This window comes from Petromyzon marinus, chromosome 18, assembly GCF_048934315.1.
Source record: "Petromyzon marinus isolate PM22_M1 ecotype Great Lakes invasive population chromosome 18, UKy_Petmar_22M1.pri1.0, whole genome shotgun sequence".
NCBI classification, from domain to species: Eukaryota; Metazoa; Chordata; class Hyperoartia; order Petromyzontiformes; family Petromyzontidae; genus Petromyzon; species Petromyzon marinus.
This window is the reverse complement of record NC_133684.1, coordinates 6,143,309-6,167,990: the sequence shown is the minus strand read 5'-3', so window position 1 is coordinate 6,167,990 and position 24,682 is coordinate 6,143,309. Positions and strand designations below refer to the sequence as shown.

The following is a 24,682-nucleotide window of genomic DNA, read 5'->3' as shown; positions in this document are numbered from 1 at the left end:
ATTCTCACGACGTTTCGGCCACAACACAAGCGGCCTTCATCAGGTGAAGGGACGAGACTGTCTGCAGCTGGAGCTCCAGCGCTGTCCTCCAGACAGTCTCGTCCCTTCACCTGATGAAGGCCGCTTGTGTTGTGGCCGAAACGTCGTGAGAATTTTATTGTGTTATTTTATTATTTTATTCTCATTCTACGTGACTTTACCGAAAGAACCAAAGAAGATATTTCTACTGTTTGGTTATTTCGGTCAATTCACGGCGGTAGAAGTATAAAATAAAACAAAATATATCGCAACGTTTCGATCGCAACACGAGCGGCCGTATAATCAATCAGTTCCACTGCTGGATACTTTTTTTCGCCTGAGGACGACCGCTCGTGTTGCGATCGAAACGTCGTGATTTATTATAATATTGTTATATTTTTATACTCTACCAAAGAGTATGGATTCCTGCAGTCACGAAAGCTTCAAATTAGGATATTTAGGTTTGTCTATCTGTACGTTTATGCGAATTTCATATCGTAAACCAATGCAGAACACCAAAAAAAACCACATATACACAATACCTACAAATATAATGTCATGCAAGTGTGTGCAAAATACATGCTCGTTTAAATCATGATTAGTGATTATCGGGCGCCCCCGATACCTCCGAATAATTGATGATCGAACCGCATTTTGATGGAGTTTCTTAACCCAGGCAAATGTCTCAACCGAGTCTCGTGACTCTTATCTCAGGGAGAGGCCCAGCCGAGTTTTCGCGGTAGGGGGCGATGATCGCTGTTGGCGTGTGTGATCTACGGTAGCAGAGCATAGACCTCTGATGAAAAGTCACAGCGTTGGACAGATCTCGACGATCTCGGGCATAAGTGAACGGGAGAGCTCTTTATTTTTTTCAGTTTTTTTTCAGTTTCTTTATTTTGGTATAGCCCTGTGAGCCATTCGGCTCTTGAATCGGGTGCAACCACAACAAACAAAAATACGAACAAGAAAACATCTTAAAGTGACTACGTGACTGTGCAAACAGAAAATCCACAGAGAGAGAGAGAGAAACACGCAAACTCCAATTATACAGCAGGCATCAGAGTTGGGACCAAAACCCCGACCTCCGGCATCAATGAGAGAGCAGAACAAGGAGACGGAAACGTAACAGATTCACTCCGGTCACTCGCTCACTCACGGCGGACAGCCACTTCCTCGTCACTCTCCTATCGCTACTACCCCGTTCCCCGTGAACTTTACTCATTCATTTCTCCAGCCACTTCGAGGACTTGGTCCACCACTGACGTTTGTTTCTCTCTCTCGTCCATGCTGGGTTCAACCACCACACTGCAGGTCAAAACAACAATAACAACAACAACGCACCTGCTCGTTCAACCACTCACCCGCTCGCTCACCCACTCACTCACTCGCTCACTCACTCACTCGCTTACCCACTCGCCCGCTCACTCACTCACTCACCCACTCACCCACTCACCCGCTCGCCCGCTCACTCACTCGCTCGCCCACTCACCCGCTCGCTCACTCACTCGCTCGCTCACCCACTTGCTCACCCACTCACCCGCTCGCTCACCCACACGCCCGCTCGCTCACCCACTCACTCGCTCACCCACTCACCCACTCGCTCACCCACTCACTCGCTCGCTGACCCACTCACCCGCTCGCGCATCCACTCACCCGCTCGCTCACCCACTTGCTCACCCACTCACTCGCTCGCTCACCCACTCACTCGCTCGCTTATCCACTTACCCACTCGCTCATCCACTCACTCACCCACTCGCGCACCCACTCACCCGCTCGCTTACCAACTTACTCACTCGCTCACCCACTCACTCACTCGCGCATCCACTCACCCACTCGCGCATCCACTCAGTCACTCGCTCACCCACTCGCTCACCCACTCACTCACTTACCCACTCACCCGCTCGCTCACCCACTCACTCACTCGCTTACCCACTCGCTCACCCACTCACTCACTCGCTTACCCACTCACCCGCTCGCTCACCCACTCACTCACTTACCCACTCGCTCACCCACTCGCTCACCCACTCACTCGCTTACCCACTCGCTCACCCACTCACTCACTTACCCACTCACCCGCTCGCTCACCCACTCACTTACCCACTCGTTCACCCACTCACTCACTCGCTCACCCACTCACTCACTCGCTCATCCACTCACTCACTCACCCACCCACTCACTCAACCACTCACCCGCTCACTCGCCACACAGCCAGGTCACAACAATTATCTTTCTGCTTCTTCCCTTGCACCGCTCGCCTTTAAAATGCCCTCACCGTCTCCTCCCCCCCACCCCCCGAGCCCTTACTATAACAATCTTACTCAATCCAAGAAAAGCGTTAACTATAATCGATTACAACATTGATCGTGCTGCTTGTTGCTGAACGCTTGACATTTTCGGCACGTGCAAAGCACTTCCGGTCATCGCGGTTGGCTACGTACGGTGCAAAAGAAGTTCAACATGCATACAGTACATACGACATCGGCCTTGCCCTTCATTCGTCCCAGGAAAGCCTCGTAGCTGAGCCTCACGAGATGGCGGCATAGCAGTGAATTCCTGAATCTATCTGTGCAGGGCTTTTGAGTGCTACTCAAATGAATGCATTGTGGGTTTTCTCTCACGTCGAGCCAAATAACGTTTCTTTGACTTCGAAATTGTATTTTTTGAAAGCATCCTCGTGAGGACGTCTATCATCATTCAGGTGTTTCGGAATGACGTAACAATAGTTGACTATTTATTTTGAATACATAGCAATTGGTTTAAAAAAATGTCCACGAACAGTGAACGAATTGAGATCACACGTTTGACCGAGCGTGGGCCAGTCGACGTTTTAAAAGCTTTACGAGCATCAATTGACCTCCTCTGAGATGTCACATGAAATGCCCTCTCTGGGTTTTAGACCTCCCTATTAAGTCCATGGGCCAGAGCAGAAATTGATAGCAGAGCTTAAGTCGCATCGATTTTATTTACCTGGCTCATGAGAGCGAATTACTCGGTACCCACACTCATTCCAAACGGTCATCAAATAATTCGATGTCGTTGGCCACACGAATAAATTGGCAACACACACAAAAAAAGTATGACACCTTAGGTGATGAAAATATCTACTTTGGACTATTATTGTACTGTTTATAGGGTCGCGTCCGTGACACCATTCTTTATACTTGTTTTAATATGCATGTAAGCACTGTATTGTTTTATCCTGGATGGGTTTCGTGTAAATAACATGTTGTGTTTGCTCCCGTTAGTTTGCCTTATTCACTCCATCCTGCAGTGTCCTGTAACTGTCGCCACTACCCACGGTCCGGGGCTGTGGTCTGAAGGTCGCTCTGTAACTCTATGGATCTCGATGAAACTATATGGATCTCTGTGTAGCTATATCGATCTCTGTGTAACTCTATGGATCTCTGTGTAACTCTACGGATCTCTGTGTAACTTTATAGATCTCTGTGCGACTCTATGGATCTCTGTGTGACTCTATGTATCTCTACGAAACTCTAGGGATCTCTGTGTGACCCTATGGATCTCTGTGTAACTCTACGGATCTCTGTGTGACTTTATGGGTCTCTGTGTGATCCTATGGATCTCTGTGTGACTCTATGGATCTCTACGAAAATCTACGGATCTCTGTAACTCTATGGATCTCGATGAAACTATATGGATCTCTGTGTAACTCTACGGATCTCTGTGTGACTTTATGGATCTCTGTGCGACTCTATGGATCTCTGTGTGACTCTATGGATCTCTGTGTGACCCTATGGATCTCTGTGCGACTCTATGGATCTCTGTGTGACCCTATGGATCTCTGTGTGACCCTATGGATCTCTGTGCGACTTTATGGACCTCTACGTAACTGTCTGAGTCTCTCACCACGCCCGGGCTCTACACAGAAACCCGATCTGCCCGTGGCAGTGCCTGGGAGCCACGACGTTTATTTTGGGACTCCGTAGGTGGCAGCGGAATATCACTGGAGCTCACGTTGCCACCACGCGCCCTGGAATATTCTCTGCGGGATTCCGGTTCAGATCTATAACGCGATAAACGTGCACGATGTGTCACGGGAGGTACAGGCGCAGCCCTGAAATTTCTTGCTCGTGCCACTGCTGGCGGAAAGGGCCTCGACTCTCGAGGGAGCTCCAGAGGGGGGGGGGGGGAGCTACCTCGAGACGGATACTTCGCGCTCCTCTTCCACGCCGGCCAGAGGTCTTGGAAGAGGTCGGAGTACCCACGCTTTACCCCACCACACGCGAAGTGCAGATTCAACCTCACTCTGGCGTGCCCTTTTATGGTCCTGCCCAAGGCGGCAGGGGCGGATTTAAGAAATTCGCGACGTCGTTTTAACATCCGTGCCGGCAGATGGAATCGAATCGGCGACCTCTGGATGGAAGTGCGGGGCACCGATTCATGACTCCGCTGTGGTATCTTGCAGCATCTTACTGTAGTGACGTGGGAGGTTAGCGGAAGTCTTCTATAAGTCCTCAACATGATTGGAGCTCATCAGTGCACTATGCTCAGATACAGACTGCCAAGCCTCATAGTGTTAAGTAGGGCTTCAACATAAGAAGACCTCATCAGTTAGTCATGCCCAGATACAGACTAACAAGTCTAGTTTACTGTTGCAAACGTCCTCAATATAATTGGGGATCGTGAGTTAGCCATGCCAAGGTACAGATCGCAAAAGTGTCATATAGGGCCTCAACAAATTTAGAACACATCAGTGAGTCATATCCAGATACAAAAAAGACCTTAACATAACCACGATGAGGTGCTCGCAAGATGGGAGACCACATATGTATTTCACCCTCATAAGGAATCATCAGTGAGTCATATCCAGATACAAAAAAGACCTTAACATAACCACGATGAGGTGCTAGCAAGATGTGAGACCACATATGTATTTCACCCTCATAAGGAATCATCAGTGAGTCATGCCCAGGTGTATACTGCCGAGGCTGGCTAAAGTGCGTCACAGGTCCTCAACGTGATGAGCGCTCATCATTGAACCACGCTCAGAGACACGACTGCTAAGGCTAATTGAGTGTTATATCGGTCATCAATATCGTTGTGCCTCAACATTGATGCTCCGATAGAGATTGACAAGAGCAGCCCAGATTATATGTGGGTCCTCATGGTCAGTGTGACTCATCGGCGAGTCATGCTCAGCTATTGGTTGCCAAGGACAAGCAGCAGCGGGAACCGCAGTGAAGTCGTTAAGATGCAGGCACATTCCTGAACGTGACGGCGATGTTGATGATGCCGATGCTGATTATGACGCTGATGATGATTATGACGCTGATACTTATGACGCCGCTGATGATTATGACGCCGCTGATGATTATGACGCCGATGATGATTATGATGCCGATGATGATGATGATGACGCCGATGATGATGATGACGCCGATGATGATTATGACGCCGATGATGATTGTGATGCTGATGATTATGACGCTGGATGATGATTATGACGCCGATGATGATTATAACGACAGTTTATTTTAAGCAGGACATTTGCCCTAAAGATAATGATGATGTTTAACTCGTTTTACCCTGCTGATGAGATCCAGAATGTCAAAACCCCGGTCTCCAGTTCACTTGCTTAAACAAATGCTGCTGGATAATATTGGTGTGGAAAGCCGCTCGGCTGATGGACTAAGACACGCCTGTACTTGTACGTGGCGAGACGCAGAGCGGAGTTGTGCGCGTATTTGATATTCATAGCATCACGATGATAACGATGATGAAATGCTTGAATTTAATTAGGAATTTTCTCTTGAGATGAAGTTGATGATAATGATGATACCCTTAACGTGAAGATAATGATGGTGATGATCGTGATGATGATCATGATGATGTTCATGGGAAATGTTCTTTAAGCAAGACAAACCTCGCCGAGTCTCAACACTCTTCTCAGAAAAGTACTACCTACGGAATGTACGGTCGATTACAAACTGTAGCATGCCTGTCAACCCCTTCTCAGTGCCTACCTTATTTCAGACCTTATTGGTCACCCCGTGCCCTTAAAAATCTCAACGTTCACCCTACAAAATCACAAGGGAGAAAAACAAACAAATAATACACGTTAAAAAAAATGTTTGCCCGTATTGAAACGGTTGTACGCCGTAATGGACCTTAAAACTCAATTTCCCTGTACAAGAATACGGGTTAAACCATATGGGTTGACATGGCCTGGTATAGTAGTGTAGTACTGTGGCACACGTGGCTCGCCGTTTGACCCGTCACCTTCGAGAGAACGGTTAGAGGACTGCTCTGCCACCCGCGGGGTAATCCACTGCTAGATGAAGCTCTGTCCCACGCCGTTGTCAGTCATAGGCATGTTTTTAGCCATACTTCACCAGGCTGGCCAGCACGCTCTGGTGAGAGGGCTCACTCCATGAAGGGTTCAGATTGTCACTCGCCACTGACGTTAGCCGTGGCCGCTCCCCGCGGTAATTCATTCATGCGGGGCGTTAATTACCAAAGCACGCCGACTGGCTCTGAGATACACGTTAAAGAGCTGATTGCGTCATCGTTTGCGGCAAGAGATTTGTCAAGTTGCTGTGTCACCCCGCTGTGTCACCCCACCGCGTCACCCCGCTGCGTCACCCCGCCGTGTCACCCGCCGCGTCACCCCGCCGTGTCACCCGCTGTCACCCACTGCGTCACCCCGCCGTGTCACCCGCCGTATTACCCGCTGTGTCACCCCATTGTTACCTCGCTGTATTCACCCCACCGTGTCACCGTGCGGTATCACCCACTGCGTCACCCCATTGTGTCACCCCGCTGTAGTTGACCGTGTTACAGGCTACCCTCAACGAGAGCGAATTGAAATCGCAAGTGCAGCGCTGTTGCTGCTGCTGCAGCTGACGGCGATAATGATGATGATGTTTGCGAACGGTGCGACTGCTGCTGCTGCCGATGATTATACTGCAGCTGCTGGAGACGCGATGGTTCTGTAGCTACGATACTGCTAGCTACGACGGTGATAACGACATTGATGACGATGTTTGTTTATGCTGCAGATGATGATGATCATCATCATGAGCATATATAATAAGACTGCTGAAGATGATTGGGATGATGACTATGCTGATGTATTCCTGATGCAACCGCTGATTGTGCTTATGAAGATAACGTACGGTGATGCTACTTCTGCTGCTGCTGCTGCTGACCGATGATTCTGCAAGTGCTGCTGCTGCTGACGATGGCAGCAAAAAAAGAGGATGATGATGGATGCTAAGGCTGCTGCTGTTTCTGTAGCAGAGACGCTAATTTTAAAGAGCCACACTCCCGTAACGCGCCCGGTAAGGCGTCTACTAAGCGAATCAACCTCAACCCCTGCCAACAGAGACCCCCCCGTCGCCACACCTCCCTCCCTACATCACTCTCCTCCCTTCATCCCTCTAACCCTCAATCCCCTCCACTCTCCCCGTGTCTTGCCATCCTTCATCTCACGCATCCATCATCCGTTCATCCCTACTTCCATCCCTCACTCGAACCCTCGTACGCGTCATCTGCCTTGTGTCTCTCTCCCTGCAACCCTCTAAACACCCCCACTCGCTCCCATTCCCACCCTCCCTCTCACCCACCCTCCATCCCTCCTTTCATTTATCCAACCATCCCTTACATCCCTCTCTCCCAACCACCCTGCCAGTCGCAATCCATCCTTTCTACCCTGCCTCTCATTCTCCCTACATCCCTCTCCTCAATTCCCACTCTCCCTCGATCCCTTTCATCTATTCCCATCCTCCCTCCATCCATCCCTTCAATCCCCCCTCTCACCCATTCCCACCCTCCCTCCATCTCTCCCCGTACACCCGCCCCGTGTATCTCTCTCCGTCTCCCTCTCACCCACCCACCCACCCTCATTCTAACTCTCCCCCCTCTCTCTCTCTCTCCCATTCCCCTCCCTCCTCAGAACCAAACATTTTTTCCAAACCAAGTCACGTTCGCTTGCTCGGAAGCGCCAGGACGCGACCACGCGCTTGGGTATTCCGTGCACAGAGCTGATCGGAGCGCCGCTCTCTCTCTCTCTGTGCTCTCTCTTTCTTTCTCTCTCTCTCTCACACACACAGCTCCTCTCTCCCTCCATCCCTCTCTGTCTCTGCGTGTCTCTTTTCTTCACGCACTGCCCCACAACAACCACCACCACCTACAACTGCAGCAGCAGCAACTTCGCATCTTCCGAGTGGACTTACAGCGTCATGGGTGAGTGGCAGAGCGCATTGTTCGGTTTGCTCTTGCCATCTTTGCAATGTGTGTACGCATGCTGAACTTCTTTCGCGCCGTACGTAGCAAACCGTTTTAATCGGAGGTGCGGGGGAAGGACAACGAAACTAAACGCAAAAAAGCAGTTCTAAAAAAAAAACGTTGCTGGTGTGGAGACGATAAATGATATTGACGCTGCTGTTGTTGTAGTAGTACATGTATACACTGTATGTGTATACATAATAATACAAGAGGTGCCGTGTTCATTGACGGACGTGGTGGTAATGAGACGCCGTGAACTTGACGCACGGCACGGTTCGGGCGGTGGTGGGGGGTGGGTGGCGCCCTTGATGCGCGTGTTTACATTATAGCAATTAACGCAATTGATTTGTGGGTGGGTGAGGTGGGTGAAGGGGGATTGGGGGCTGTGGGGGTTGGGGGAGGGGCGTGGAGAGCTGTGGTGGGCTAGTAGTGCGTATGTCGAGGGATAGGCAGAGATTAGGAGGGCAAAGCTGGCGCTGAATGCCGCGACAACAACAGCATCAGCAGCGTCGGCACCGAGGATAAAGCCACCCGACTCGAAGGGAATTAGCCAATGAACTTGCCGCAGGAGCCTCCTGCGAACGGCATCGCGAGACTCGAGCGAGGCTTTCGTAGCTCAGAGAGGTGACGTCACCGTTGTTGTTGTTGTTACACAATAGCAGCCGCCCCTAGATAGGCACCATCGCCTGAACGCGTGCGATCTCGTCGGACCTCGGAAGGCAAGCAGACGCGAGCTCGGTTAGCGTCTTCGATGGGATACTGCCCGGCCACTGCTCGGGGCTACGAGGTGGCTACGCTGATGGCAGTAACTGTGCAATGAAATTATTGAATCTATCTGTGCGGAGCTTTTGAGCGCGGGAGTTCCTGCGGGTTCGCTGGTTGAAGCCAAAATGATCGTTGAACGGAATTGGCCGAACATTCCGATGTGACAGGATACAAGTGTGAGCATAGAACAACAACAGCAACAATGCCGACGACGACAACAACATCATGAGTTAGAGAATGTGGCACCTCGATTTTAAATGAAATTGGCCAAACATCTCCCATGTAGCAGGACCCTCCTGATTTAAAGAGTTCTGGGAGTCGGTGAGAATGTAAAAGCATAAAAGACATACGCGCGCGTGTTTATCCGAACATATTTAAAACAACAACAAACACTTTAACCACAACAACAACAGCAGAAGAGGCGTATGCACAGGTCACGGATGGGGGACTCTTGACGCGTGTACAGGGGAGGATGGCAGAGCGGGTATTTATGGCTCATGAGCAGTAGACCCTCCCAGAACGGGAGACCTGTGCTTGGGCTATTTTCGTACGTACGCTCCTCCCTTCCAATTTCTCGCCGGTCACGGCTAACGTTAGTGGCGAGCGGTGACTGAACCCCATCCCGTCAGCACCACCGCCTCCCTCCCCCGTAGCCCACCCACACGCTCACCCACCCCTTCATCACCCCGCACTAATCGTGGGGAAATATGGTTAAACAACCCCCATGACCGACGTGGCGTGGGGAAAGCCTCCATCGTTACATGTCCCCTTGATCTGTTCAGAACCGACACTCATTTGGCCTCCCATTGTCAATTGCTTTTCCGGCAGTGCCTCGCCGAGTCCCAAGGCCCTCTTTTCATGTGGCTCCTGCTCTATTAAGATAGTGAGATATTTGGGTCAATTCTATCTCGAATAAGAATGTGCCTTCATGCGGGAAAACGCCGGAGAAATCCCAACTCGCACACACATACATACATATGGCGGGGGGGGGGGGGGGCAAGAGTCAAAGTTCCGCACAGATGGATTCAATTATCAATTTCTGCACCATCTGCTGGCCACCTCGCAAACCGACAAAAGACTAAAACTAAAAAAAACTCTTTTTTATTTTGCCAGGCAAGGCCCACTGAGCTACGTGGCTTTTCAGAAGCGACCTGGCCACAAATGATAGTTCAACGACGTGGCTTATCAGATGGAAATGCATAGCAGCCAAATACTCTGAAACGCATGTTGAGTCAAAATGTGGAGGGTGCAAACCGGAGGACCCGGATAAAAATCCACGCCACCACCACCACCACGGCGAGAGGGAGGGAGAGACGCGCAAACTCTAAATACACAGCAGGCGTCAGGGTCGGGGTCGAACCCACAACCTCCTGTACACCAGGCGAGGTAGTTAACATCTCGCCAACAGCCATTGAAAGTACTGTACTAGCCAGGCTCAAAACATGCTGAGCTTTTGACGGGGGGGTCAGGCGCGTTCCGGATGGTTTGCTCGTAGGCGCGAGACACGCAGAACAATTGGGGCGCTGTTGCGGGTTTAATGCGTTGGCAGGGGGTGTTTAGTTTAGGCCGCAAGCAAACTCTGTGTGTCGGCGTCTGTGTATGTGTCCCCTTGTGTCAGGCATTCCCCCTCTCTCACTCTCACTCCCGGGTTCTCCGTGTGCTTATTGACTATGCTGTCATCACGGTCAAAACAGCAACGGAGCTGTTGTGCTTCCACATTTCAGCCCTGTCGTGTAAGACACTTCGTACACGCACCCCACACTGATACACAGATGAAGATCACCACCCTGTGTAGCCTTAATAAATCGTTGGGGCAAGGGCCGTGAGCGAGCACCTGTGAAGGTCGGGGCGTCAGATGAAGGGGGTGGGTGGACAGCACCACGCCCGGCCGCCTTTGTCTCCCTCGTGGCGATTATTACACACCACACCAGGTGTGGTCCAGCAGCACGCCCGAACGCCTTTGTCTCCCCAGTGCTGTTGTTTACCCGCTGCACCAGGTACAACTCAGTTAAAGCTGAGTCTACCTAGGGGGGGGGGGCTCAGATTTCCGTTACTGAAGTTGAAGTTGGCGGTGGAGCGTAGTGCGCTAACCATTACGACACCGCTCCCCACAAACACACACACACACGCGCGCACACGTACAAAGATGCCCCGTATAGCCTTAACAGACTGTTGGGGCAAGTGCCGTTAACGAGTTCCAATTAAGGTTGGCACGAGGGGCACGTACCCACAAAAGACAAAGATCCCCCGTATAGCCTTAACAAACTGTAGGGGCAAGTGCTGTTAGCGAGCACCTATGAAGGCCGGCACGTCACGCGAGGGGGTGGGTGGCCAGCACCGCGCCCGGCCGCCTTTGTCTCCCCAGTGGCGATGTTTTCACAAAACCGCACCAGGTACTCATTCGAGCTTGAGTTAATCTAGGGGAGGCCCAGGACCGGTTCAGATAATCGTCACCGGTGTTGGCTGTGAGCGGGAATCGAACTCGGGTCGCCGGAACAACAAAGACCCCCCGTATAGCCTTAACAGACTGTTGGGGCAAGTGCTGTTATCGAGCAGCATCTTTGAAGGCCGGCACGAAGCACGAGGAAATGGGTGGCCAGCACCACGCCCGGCCGCCTTTGTCTCCCCAGTAGCGATGTTTCCCGGGGCGATGTTTACACATATGGGGAGAGACATCGCCCCAGGAACTCTTTTGAGGCTGAGTCGACCTCAGAGAGGTTCATGGCTAGTTCCCGCAAGCGGGAATCAAACTCATGTGGCAGGGTACACACACGTGCAAAAATAAACCACAACAACCATTCTTGCACGAACCCTCACCACCACCCACCATTATCACCCCCACCTCTCACTTCCATCCCTCACCGCTACATCCTCATCCCCACCTCTTACATCCATCCCTCACCCCGACACCCTCACCCCCACCCCTCACCCCTTACATTCATCCCTCACCCCATCCCACGCTCACCCCCCACGCTCACCCTTTATAAGAACTCGAAGAGCGCGGTTGCGTTGGAGGCATCGCTGAGTCGCAACTGATTTCGTATGCAGGGCACGTGCACGGCGCAGTGGGGAGCAGAGAGAGAGGGGCAGAGAGAGAGAGGGGCAGAGAGGCATGGGGAGAGACACACAGAGAGGGAGGCATGGGGAGAGCGAGAGGGACAGAGAGAGAGGCATGGGGAGAGACACAGTCAGAGAGGCATGGGGAGAGCGAGAGGGACAGAGAGAGAGAGGCATGGGGAGAGAAAGAGAGGGACAGAGAGAGGGGCATGGGGAGAGACACACAGAGATAGATGCATGGGGAGATGGAGTGGGACAGGGAGAGAGGCATGGGGAGAGACAGAGAAAGAGGTATGGGGAGAGACAGCGAGGGGGGACATAGAGGGATAGAGGGAAAGAGACGGAGAGGCAGTCAGAGAGAGAGAGAAGAGGCACAGACATACAGATATATACAGAGAGAGAGAGCAACAGACAATACACAAATCGTTAGAGAGAGACTGACAGAGGCACACAGGGACAGACAGACTTTTAAACAACTTTTATTGCCGCCAGCAGCAAAAGCACTGGAGGCGATTTAGATATGAAATAGACAAAGTCACCAGCAAACAATTGCAAATGAACGTTACAATTCCACGCGCTGTGGCGCTAAAAAGCACCGCGCACAACATGAAAGAAAAGTCACGTGGTGGTGGTCATTCGCGCAGGCCACGGTGACGAGCGAGCGCTTCAGAAGGTGAACATGAGGGTGCTGTCCACGCTAGTACAGAGGGCTTTTCAGGCTCCCCAGCGTTCGAGGAAGACGTGCACATCACCGACATGTGTGTGGTACGCGTGCTCCAGCCGGAGCCGCGCCTTAAGCAGGCCCCTGAACACTGGAAGCACAGAGCAGCCGTCAGTGTCACCTTCCAGCATCTTTTTTCTGAGCATAGGCGAAGTTGGCGAGGTCATTGCGTTTGTTAGCCAGGTAAGGCACCCCATATACGAAGCTGCTGTTGTAGAAGGGCACCCCCAGTTTCATGAAGATGTCCCCCAAAAGGCGGAACATTGGTTTGAGCCGCTGGCAGTGTAAGTACTGGTGGGGCAGGTCTTCCCTGGCACCGCAGGATATGCACCAAGTCTGTTACCCCTGGCGAGATTCGGCTGAGCCACACGGCCGATGGCAACGTGCAGTGTGCCAACCTACACTGGAGGTCATCGCAGCGTTTGGCTACGGGAGACTTGTACATTTGTTTTCACTGAGGGTCAGACATAGAGCGAGACGGACAGACACTGAGATAGACTGGCTCGCGGAGAGACAGAAAGAAAGAGACTGCCAGATGGATTCAGAGACAGGAGAGACACAGAAAGCTAAGGCGAGAAACACGGAGATAGTTTAAGGAGATACAAAGGGAGAGAGGGCGGGGGTTCGTTGTGTTGAGGCAGAGAGGAGCAGAGAACGGGGAGATTAAGGCTGGAGGATGACGTCGGGACACTGATTCGTCATGGGCAAGATGAGTGATAGGAGAGAGAGATATTCGAGGGAGATGTGTATTCAGCGGAGCTCTAAGAGGCAGGATATACATGTATTCAGCAAAAGAGGTAGCGGAGACAAGAGAGACATTCAGAATCGATAGATGTATTTAAAAGTGATAGAGATATACAGCATAGGAAGATAGGCTACTGATAGATATATAGATACATGATAGACAGGTAGACACATCGTGTACATGGATGGATAGATCTAAAGAAAGCCAGGGTTGGATACACTCATGGGCTGATGAACAGAGAAATAGATGGTCAGATGGCTTTTATTTATACCAGGTGAGAGCTCAACGGGTAACACCTGGGTTCCGTTACGTTGCCTGTGATGTTACACAAACACACATACACACAAAGATCCCCCGTGTAGCCTTCATAGACTACTGGGGCAAGTGCTGTTAGCGAGTAGGACCTATGAAGGTCGGCACGGCACACGAGTGGGTGGCCAACACCACGCCTGGTCGCATTTGTCTCCCGAGCGGAGATGTTGACACACCGCACTAGGTACTCATTTGAGGCTGAGTCGACCTAGGGGAGGCCCAGGACCAGTCTAGCGGTTAGCGCATTGCCCTATGAACCCGGCCTACCCGAGTCCGAATCCCGCTCACGGTCAACACCAGTGACGATTATCTGAACCGGTCCCGAGCCTCCGCTAGGACGACTCAGCCTCGAATGAGTACCTGGTGCGGTGTAAACATCACCACTGGGGAGATAAAGGCGGCCGGGCGTAGTACTGGCCACCCACTCCCTCGTGTGCCGTACCGGCCTTCATAAGTGGTCGCGAACAGCACTTGCCCCAAAAGTTGGTTCAGGCTATAAGGGGGATCCTTTGTGTACTAGTGTATTTGTGGAATAACGCCCAGTGCTCGAACGGAACGGTCTGGCCGATGAAGCGAGTCAGCCCGGAATGTGCCCGATTCTGGCAAATCTCGGAAGCTAAGTAGGGATTTTTTTTTTACCTGGACAGCACTTGGATGGGCGGCCACTACGCACAAACAACAACAACAACAACAGAGAAAACTCAACACATTCGTCAATAACACTGTGGCATTGAGAGCAAACATCAAGTCGGCGACGTTTCGTGCAATGGCCCTTCTTAATAGCACGTGCACAATCAGAATGTCATGGGGTTTCAGGGGCTACGTGATGGGCAGCAGAGGGCGGTGCATAAACTTTAATTGTTGTACCGCACTTCTACGCTGTCGGTCTCTATGCTTCCCATCTTCACCAACTCGCACTGTCCAGCGTGGTGAAGTAAGGTCAAATCATCTGTATGACCACCGACAGTGCGTTGGGAGTCCTTCATCCAGCAGTGAATTTGACAAAAGGTACACGTGAGATGACGTTTCGGGCGATGGTCCTTCGTAGAGCAGAGTTAACGAAGGGGGGGAGTCGTGAGTTTTGAGACTTACAATTGCAGATTCGGGCATGATTTGTCCATGTTGTTGACTCTAAAAGGATGTGAAATGTAACGACTGATGGAGAGATTGCTATAGAGAGGGGCGGGGGAAGGGAGACGTATCGGGGGGGGGGGGGGGGGGTCACACAGAGCGACAGAGAGAGCGCGTTAGACGACAGAGAGAGTGAGACACACAACAACAACCGCCATTCGCCACTAAGTGGCGGTGACGTCACCACGACGCTTGTGCCAGGCCATGTGCACCTTGAAGCCACGTGAAGTGTCGAACGCCCGTGGGCAGGAGGTCACGGGGCAGACCCAGGTGCCACAGGTCGACTGACTGAGATGGCTAGCTGATGCACCACCTGTGCCCCCTACTGTGCCAACCTGCTGTGCTTTAGCCACCCGGCGCTCCGCTCGTTGTTGTGAGCGTCGCTCCTCCGCCCTCCGTTGTTGTTTGAGGGCGACTGCCTCCAACTGCCCAGTAGCGTCCTTCACGAGCCTTCTCCACAGAGGCCGATCTTGACACCGCTGGTACCAGTCATCGGCAAGTCAACTCAGCTCCACGTCCTCCTGTACCACGTCACTCTATCTCGTCTCTAGCCCGTGCCGCGCCCGTTTAGCCCCCTCGATCCGGCCGAACAAAAGCTGTTTCGGCACGCGGTGGCTGGGCATGGGTGAGACAGACAGACAGAGAGAGTGAGAGAGAGTGAGACAGACAGAGAGAGACAGACAGAGTGAGAGAGTTAGACGACAGAGAGTGTGAGACAGACAGAGAGAGAGAGTGAAAAGGGGAGTGAGAAAACATGTTTGGAAGAGATACAAACGGGGCAAAGGAGAGGGGGTGAGGGTGTGACAGAGGGGCGTGGGAGAGCAGCAGAGAGAATAGTAATGAGCGTGCGCGAATCGTAGTGCGGGCTATACACCACCCCCTTGTGTACCGTGCCTGGCCTTAATAGGCGCTCGCTAACAGCGTTTGCACCTCGGGGCCTAATTAGGCATTTGTGTACATATGTCGTTGTCTTCGTGTGCGATTGGCGCGTTACGAAACCCAGTGATCAGAGTTCTGAATCCCGCTCACGGCCACCGACAGGGCCGCTTCGGATAATCCTCCAAATATACAGCAGGCGTTAGGGTCGGGGTTGAACCCATAACCTCCTGGAGACGAGGCGAGGAAGTTAATATCTCGCCACTCGCCATTCAAAGTACTCTACGAGCCGGGCTCAAACAAGGAACAGGATTATCCGAACCGGTCCTGGGTTTCCCCTAGGTCTACTCAGCCTCAGACGAGTACCTGGTGCGATGTGTAAACATCGCCACAAGGGAAACAAAGGCGACCGGGCACGGTGCTGGCCACCCACCTCCTGGTGTGCCGTACTGGCCTTAACAGGTGCTAGCGAACAGCACTTGCCACTAAAAGTCTGTTAAGGATATGTATGCAAGTACAGTACGTAGGTGGGGAGTGGTGGTGCAGCGGTTCGCGCAACTCTGCTAGAATCACGGCCATCTGGGATCAATTCCTGACAAATAGAAAACAATGGCGAGTGATATCTGATCATGTGCTGAGCCTCCCCTAAGTAGACTCAGCATTAAACGAGTATGTGTGCTGTGTGTGAACTTCGGCACTGGGGAGGTAAATGCGACCGGTTGTCATAAACCGGCCACGCCACTACTTGCCCCAACAGTCTGTTAAGGGTCACGCCGTGACCCCTTCCTGCCAGCGGGCCTTTGCCACTGCGCGTGACCTGGAAACGGACCTAGCATGGCACAATCGCCAGGACGATGTCTTTGTAATATTTACAATCGGCGTTCTTGAAAACCTCCTGATATAAACGTGTAATGGGACTAGCTTCAAAATAACGAACTCAAACATTGAATTGTAAACGTAAGTGTTCGCACTTTTCTAAATATAATCATGGAACTCGACTGCAATTGTTGCAAATGTGATTCTTATCCCCCTTCCAGAACAATTTTAGAAAATTCCATCGGTCAGGAAGTCAATCGTTAGCGTCTCTATCTGATGACCGCGTGTGCGAGATGAAGCGATTGGGTCCCGCTCATTGGCGATTTTTAGCCAGGCAGACGGATTACGGCATCGCAGAGAGATGGTGCCGACTCGAGTCAGGCTTTCATCCAACAGTGGATAGAGCACGGCAAGGGGGTCTGGAACCAAAATAACAACAGCCATTTTTTCGAATTCGATCCAAAAAAAACCCCTCAATATATCAAGAGCCCCATTGCCACGTGAATGCGAGACGGCCGTCATTAATAAATAACGCCACGAAGCAGTACTTTAATAGCCGCATGCGACTCCGAAGCAGAAATTTGCCGATCCCTGACCATTACTCATGATGACGGAGATGAAGAGAGGAAAGCCAGAGAGGAGGTGGTGATGGATGAGTGGCAACATGTAGAGGGTGACATTGTGGGTAGGCAGGTTAGGAGGTGGGGTAGATATTGGGTGTGCAGGCGGTGCAACTGCACAGGGACCGTGGGCCGGAGGGATACGACGAGGAGAGGGGGATTGGACTGCGTGGCGGGGTGGCATTTCATTCCTTTCGCCAGAGTCCATGCCAACCGCGCTACGCTACGCCCCTGTGGGTGAGAGTGCAAAGGGGGGAGAGAGAAAAGCAGAGAGAGAGAGAAGGGAGGGGGTGGGGTGCAGAGATAGACACGGAGGAGTAAGAGACAGAGACACAGTCATACAGACATACGCCGAAGACACTGAGAGGTACAACGATACAGAGAGACAACACAGAGGGGCAAATCAATGATAAAGGAGAAAGAAGACAGAGAGATAGGCATATTGAGGACAGACAACAGAGGGAGGGAGTGGACAGACGGTAGACACACGAGGGACAGAGACACAGAGTGCAGGACACCGTGAGAGACACGCGCATGGGCACAGAGACAGATGGATGCTCGTTCACAGATGGAAGGAGAGACAGCCAGCCACGAAGAGAGATAGGGAGACAGGTACAGAGGCACGATTACACAGTCGTGGAGAGACGCAGAGGGGGCAAATGTAGATTGAGAGAATCGGTAGGACACAGAGACACAGGGAGACAGAGAGACAGGGCGAGGCAGTGAAAGAGAGAGAGAGACAGGGCGAGGGAGAGCCAGGGGATAGCTCTTGCTGGCATGGACTCACGGGTTTCTGGAGCGAGAGAGCGAGCGACATCACAAAGCTCCCTGTGTTCATCCGCTCCCTGTGTTCCTCCGCTCTGCTATGTTGCACTTTTTTTTTGCCCTAAAGAGGCGCGTGCAAGCGTTCAGCCTTCACACGCGGGACGCGCGCCAACTCCGGCAATCACATCGCTGCGCGGGTGGGAGGGTGGCTAAAGCGACGCTTGTACTCACGCACGCACGCGCGCAGTGGGGGATGATGTGTTTGCGTATGTACCTGTGTGTGGGCCTCCTCAGTTGTGCACCTAGCCTGGCACAGGCGCTGTGGGGTGTTTTTGTGTGTGTGTGTTTTGTGCGATATAGCGTGTGCATGTGTAAACAGGGGCGGCACAGTGGTTAGCGCGCACTGGAATACGACCACAGAACCCCGAGTTCGATTCCCACTCGCTGCTAACGGCAGTGGCGAGTGACATCGGAGCCGATGCTGGGTCTCCCGGTAGTTGATTTCAGCCTTTAATGCGTTAAAAACGCCAGCATTTGGGGAGACAAAGGCGGTTAGGTGTGGGACTTTGCCCCATCATCTCTCACTAGCACCACTTTCCCCAACACATTGGCTACACTGGGGGTCTCTTGTACATGCGTGTGTACTATTATGATGATTGTTACGCTAGTTTACCCATCAACGAATCACCGAGTTTTAAGGCTCCCTTTCAGAAGGGTCTTGCCAAGTTTTTAGAGTAGGGGCAGCGATGTTGCTGCTATGTGGAATCTCAATTGAGTAAATTTGCAGGTGATATTTGAACGTTGTGATGTTTCTGGTCAATGCCAGTTAAATTGTGATTTAATTTTTTTTCATAGCAATGGGAGGAAATGAGAGAACTCAGAGGAAACCGATGCAGAACACTGGGAGAACATTTCAACTCCACACAAAAAGGAGGAGGCCGAGTCAGGAATCGAACCTAGGACCTTTTGGTGTGTGACACTTGTGTCACCGCTGTCGCGTCTCTGTGCAAGTGGATGTGCCACTCTGGTCAGCCCCGTGACCTATCCTACCAGCCAAGACTTCCTCACTTCACGTGATGGCCTTAAAGTGCACCTCGCCTGGCAGAAGCGCTCAAGCGCTGTGGTAACGTCACCGTCACTGAGTCGGCAAAGAGCGGCTGCTGTTGTTTTTGTGTATCTGCGTGCGTGTGAGATGTTTTGTCTTTGTGTGGCTTCCAAGTCAGAGCCCCAATGTAATCATAAGCGCGGCGATGTACAACAAAGTCAACAACGGCAAACCGATGTTCACTTCCCAGTACCCAGTTGCAAGTTTACCGACCCCGGAGGTAATGATGATGATGATTGCAATGACAACGACGATAACGTGATGAGGGTCGTGTGGGTGGTGGTTGATGGTAGTGGCTTAGTCGATGTTGAGGATTGATGGTAGTGGATTTGATGATGATAACGACAGCATAGTGGTGGTGGTTGGTGGTGGTGTTTATGAAGGTGGTGTTGATGGTAGTGGTGGTGGTGATGTTGATTGCGATGTAGTGGTTTGATGATGATAGTAGTCACAGTGTTTTGATGGCGAGAATATTGGCGAAAATGAAATAACTGTCACTAACCCCTGGCCTGACAAACCCAACCACCCTCCCAAAAAAAGAAACCCCACTAAGCCTCCGTCCCCCGATACACGAGGCTTTTCCGTGATCAATAAGGAGGGCTCTTCTGTCAAGAGACCCTCAATTCCAGCCTTCATTTATTAATTCCTCCGAAGCAACTGTGACACGCAGGGCGGAGAGACAGAGCAACCTTAAGACAAAAGTAATACTCATCATCATCAGTATAAAAATCATTTGTATCATCATCAGCATAAAAATCAATTGTATCATCATCCTCAGGAGCAGATTAAAGGCGGCAGCATCATCAGCATCGCTCAGCTGAAAGCAACGCGATCAGAAACAGAGACAGTGAGACAGAGAGACTGGGGATAATGAGAGAGAGACGGTGAGCTTGAAACAGTGAGACAGACAGAAAGACAGAGAGAGAGAGAGGCAGGGAGCGACAGACAGACAGTGGGAGACAGACAGACGAGGGAGACAGACTCGGGAGACAACGCACTTTCTCCGCTCGTCCCAGCTGTTGACGTGGACACGAACCGACTCGCTCTTCATCACCACCATCGTCGTCATCGTTGATATTCTCGTCGGCGCTTTGCGAGTCTTAAGTCGGTTTCGCAGTCGTTGAGTTGACGTTATGCGGGAGACGTCAGTCTCGGAGGTGCTAAAAATCATAGGCGAGAGTAACTCAGGTCTCGTCCAGGACGCGACAATCGCGGACACAAACCTCCACGTCCTTGGATGTTCCTAACAACGTCGACGACGACGTTGTTGTTGGGTCAGCGGCGGAACGGTGGCGCAGCGGTTAGCACAGCCGCGCTGCGCAAACCCCTCCAACCTGAGTTCGATCCAGCGGCACCCGAAACGCGGCTAACGTCAGTGGCGAGTTATATCTGAGCCAGTCCCGTATCGCCGCATCCACCTCTCTTCTCTGCCAACACCGCACCGACCAGCGTGGTGAAGTATGGACAATTAACCCTCCAACCCCCCACCACCCCCCCCCCCCGTGACACACACGCCGGCGGGGGAGGCCCTTCATCTAGCAGTGGATTGAGTAAGCGCCGTGAATTGTTATTCTATGAGAAAAGCCGTCGTGATGGAAAGCCGGTGCATGGAGGTGCTAACCCGAGCAACGATTAATTTACATCTCTTACGATAGAGGGGTTCGTAACGCGTACAACTTTAAACCTGTACATTATAGGAACAACGGGAAAACGACGGTCGTTATAGCAATCTGAGATAGAAGGGAGGCTGACAACAACAAAATAAATCAGGGCATTATCATCATCGTCGTCATCGTCGTCGTCGTCTTGATCATCAACATCGACCATCAACCCATCAGCAGCAGCATCGACACCAATCAGCGGGGCAATCGCGAGAAAGTCAGCGGAAGAGGAGGCGAGGAGACATGGCAGCGAGCATCGCGAGCGAAGAGGAGGAGGCGTTGGGTATGAGGAGCAAGCACACACACACGTGTACACAGACACAGAGACACGTCTCTCTCGTGTCGTCGTTGCTCGCACAAAGACAAAGATCCCCCGTGTAGCCTGTAACAGACTGTAGGGGCAAGTGCTGTTAGCGAGCACCTACAGACACACAACAAAGACAAAGATCGCCCGTGTAGCCTGTAACAGGTTGTAGGGGCAAGTGCTGTTAGCGAGCACCTACAGACACACAACAAAGACAAAGATCCCTCGTGTAGCCTGTTCAGCAGGGACGAGCGCGCTGAACTCGCTCAATTGAAAAAGAGAGATGACATTGTCATCATTTCAGCCAACAAGGGCAATGCCACGGTCATCATGGATAAAACCACATACAACAACAAAATCCAGGACCTTCTTAATGATGGCGGTTATACTAAAATCAACAAAGATCCTACCAACCGCCTGGCTACAAAAACCAACAATATCATCACTAATTCAACTTCTCTAATCAAATCGACCAAGCAGCTCTCTCTAAAACCTTCGGCTGCTAGACCACCCACATTTTATGGTCTTCCAAAAATCCTTAAAGAAGGTACTCCACACCGTCCATTCGTTTCTACCATCAACTCACCTACCTACAAACTGGCCCGATTTCTGTCTGAGACTCTGCTTCCATTCACGGGCAAGACCACCTCAGCAGTACTTAATTCAGCTCACTCAGTTTCTCTAATCAAAGACATTTCACTGTCTCCAGATTATTTGCTTGTCAGCTTCGATGTAGTCTCTCAGTTCACCAAGGTACATGTGCCTGACACCATAGCAATCATTGAAGACTTGGTCCAACAGGGACTGAATCCTGATGTACCAACTTTGGTGAGGCACTGCCTTACCAATACTTTCTTAATCTGAAATGGTACATTCTACAAACAAAATGAAGGTACCCCTATGGGCTCTCCCTTATCACCAGTGGTAGCGAATGTTTTCATGGAGAAATTTGAAACAGATGCCATCCTGACATCCACCCTACGTCCTTCCCTGTGGAAGAGATACGTAGATGACACTTTCGTCATCTGGCCACATGGCCAGCCAGCACTGAACCAGTCTTTCAACCACATCAATTCCATACACCCATCCATCAAATTCACCATGGAAGTGGAAAATGATGGTAAGCTACCATTCCTGGATGTTTGATCGAGACGAGGCCTGATGGCTCGTTGGGACATTCCGTATACAGGAAGGCCACCCACACGGATTCCTATCTTTAGCCTGATTCCCACCACCATCCGGCCCAGAAGAATTCCCTCATCAAAACAATACACCATAGGGCCCATTGCATCTCCGACCAGCGCCACCTAGCTTGTGAACTGGAACACGTACACCAAGCCCTCAAGATGAATGGATACTCAGACCGCACAATCTGCAAAGCTGTAGCCCCAACCATAGGGAGACAACCATCTGAGGACCCAATAAAAAACACCACCTTGCCATACATAGCAGCTGTTACCAAAAAGATTTCCAAAATCTTAAACAAATATAAGATCCAGGTCCGATTCAATACAGTACACAAAATCCGTGATTTGATCCCATCTGTGAAGGATGTCATTCCTGACATGCAATACTCTGGTGTCTACAAACTGAGTTGTGTCTGCAGCAGCAGTTACATTGGGGAAACGAAACGACATGTCTCGGACCGTGTTCGCGAACACAAGGCAGATTTGAAATACGGCAGAACCAATACCTCTGCAGTGGCTGATCATTGTTATAACACAGTGGGCTCGCACAATAATGTTTTTTTCCGAGACCAAGGTACTCTGCAAATCTTCGGGCTACCATCAAAGATTTGTCCATGAAGCCATCCAGATATATAAACACAGAGACAATTTCAACCGAGAAGAGGGGTATAAGCTGAGCAATCATTGGAAGGACGTTATTAACCAAGCAAAGTCGTAACTTGCTGTGGTGCTTCCATTCTTCCCTGCCGTTTGGCTGTTATCTCCGGCACTCTGAGTCGCATTGCCCTGTTGGGTGCCTCTGTATTAACGGGTTGGGGTCTCACTAACATGGCCACCTCCCTTAGCCTCGATGTATCGATGGTTCTGGTTGTGTGATGGGCTGTGTGTCTCACTGGCACGACCACCGTTGTAGTGGTTCCCTTGCGTGGACGCGCTTGCCTCACAGCGCAGTTGGCAGCGCCGCAGCTTGTGTTACACATAGACATGACGTTAACTTACTAATCCTCCTAATCTCCCTGCCTAATCTCTCCCATCAACATAGTGCTAATCTCCCATTGACACTGCTGTTGTGCGCATATGCGGGGATGATACTCTTATGCGGCGACGGAAGCTCATTTCATGCTAATCTCTCTCCCTAATCTCTCTCTCCCTAATCTCCCCCATTAATACAACTGACGTGCTTGCGTCCGGGGATGGAATTCCTTTCCAGCTCAGACCCCGCTTGCTTGCCCATCGCCACATAAATAACCTCTTGTTGTAACAGCTCTCTCGCTGGTTCAGCAGTTCCACTGCTGGATTATTTTTTCCCCCTGAGGACGACCGCTTGTGTTGCGATCGAAACTTCGTGATATATTATTTTTTGTTTTATTTTATTTTTCTACCTACGTGACTTTACCGAAAGAACCAATGAGTATGGATTCCTGCAGTCACGAAAGTTTCAAATCAAGATTGTAATAGGCTGTAGGGGCAAGTGCAGTTAGCGAGCACCTACAGACACACAACAAAGACAAAGATCCCCCGTGTAGCCTGTAACAGACTATTGGGGCAAGTTAGCGAGCACCTACAGACACACAACAAAGACAAAGATTCCCCGTGTAGCCTGTAACAGACTGTAGGGGCAAGTGCTGTTAGCGAGCACCTACAGACACAACAAAGATCCCCCGTGTAGCCTGTAACAGGCTGTAGGGGCAAGTGCTGTTAGCGAGCACCTACAGACACACAACAAAGACAAAGATCCCCCGTGTAGCCTGTAACAGGCTGTAGGGGGCAAGTTAGCGAGCACCTACAGACACACAACAAAGACAAAGATCCCCTGTGTAGCCTGTAACAGACTGTAGGGGCAAGTGCTGTTAGCGAGCACCTACAGACACACAACAAATACAAAGATCCCCCGTGTAGCCTGTAACAGGCTGTAGGGGCAAGTGCTGTTAGCGAGCACCTACAGACACACAACAAAGACAAAGATCCCCCGTGTAGCCTGTAACAGGCTGTATGGGCAAGTTAGCGAGCGTGGTTTAAAAGATAAAATAAAATTATGAACGGGAGAGGGAAGAGAGGGGGGTGGGCAAGGAATGACCGGGCCAAGATGTCGCGAATGAATGGGTGATGATGAGAAGAGAGAAGGAAGGAGGGAATGAGTAAAATGAAGGAACACAGCTGTCAACCCATAGGGTTTACACACCAGTAATCTTGTGCAGGGAAATTTAGTTTTCAGGTCCATACGGCGTCCAGCCGTTTCAGTACGGGCAAATAAAAATACATTTCGTGTTTGCGTGTAATGTGTTGAGGTGATTTGTTGTGTGTAATGTGTTGAGGTGTATTGTGTTGAGGTGATTTGTTGTGTGTAATGTG

General features: G+C 51.1%; 1 protein-coding gene and 1 long non-coding RNA gene across 2 annotated transcripts in view; one reads left to right on the top strand and one right to left on the bottom strand.

Annotated features, from left to right (window-relative positions):
* The first annotated feature begins 7,936 nt into the window (after positions 1-7,936).
* LOC116943624 (neuronal membrane glycoprotein M6-b-like) overlaps positions 7,937-24,682 on the top strand; it is a 33,211-nt gene continuing 16,465 nt past the window's right edge. Inside the window, exon 1 of the mRNA XM_032956641.2 lies at positions 7,937-8,223. Within this exon, the coding sequence (XP_032812532.2) occupies positions 8,220-8,223 (4 nt within the window). The 5' untranslated portion in view covers positions 7,937-8,219. The remainder of the gene's footprint in view (positions 8,224-24,682) is intronic.
* Positions 12,551-18,454, bottom strand: LOC142925082 (uncharacterized). The gene is made up of 2 exons (XR_012942182.1): positions 18,096-18,454; positions 12,551-12,899 (listed from the first exon to the last, which is right to left on the bottom strand). It is a non-coding gene; the product is annotated as an uncharacterized LOC142925082 (long non-coding RNA).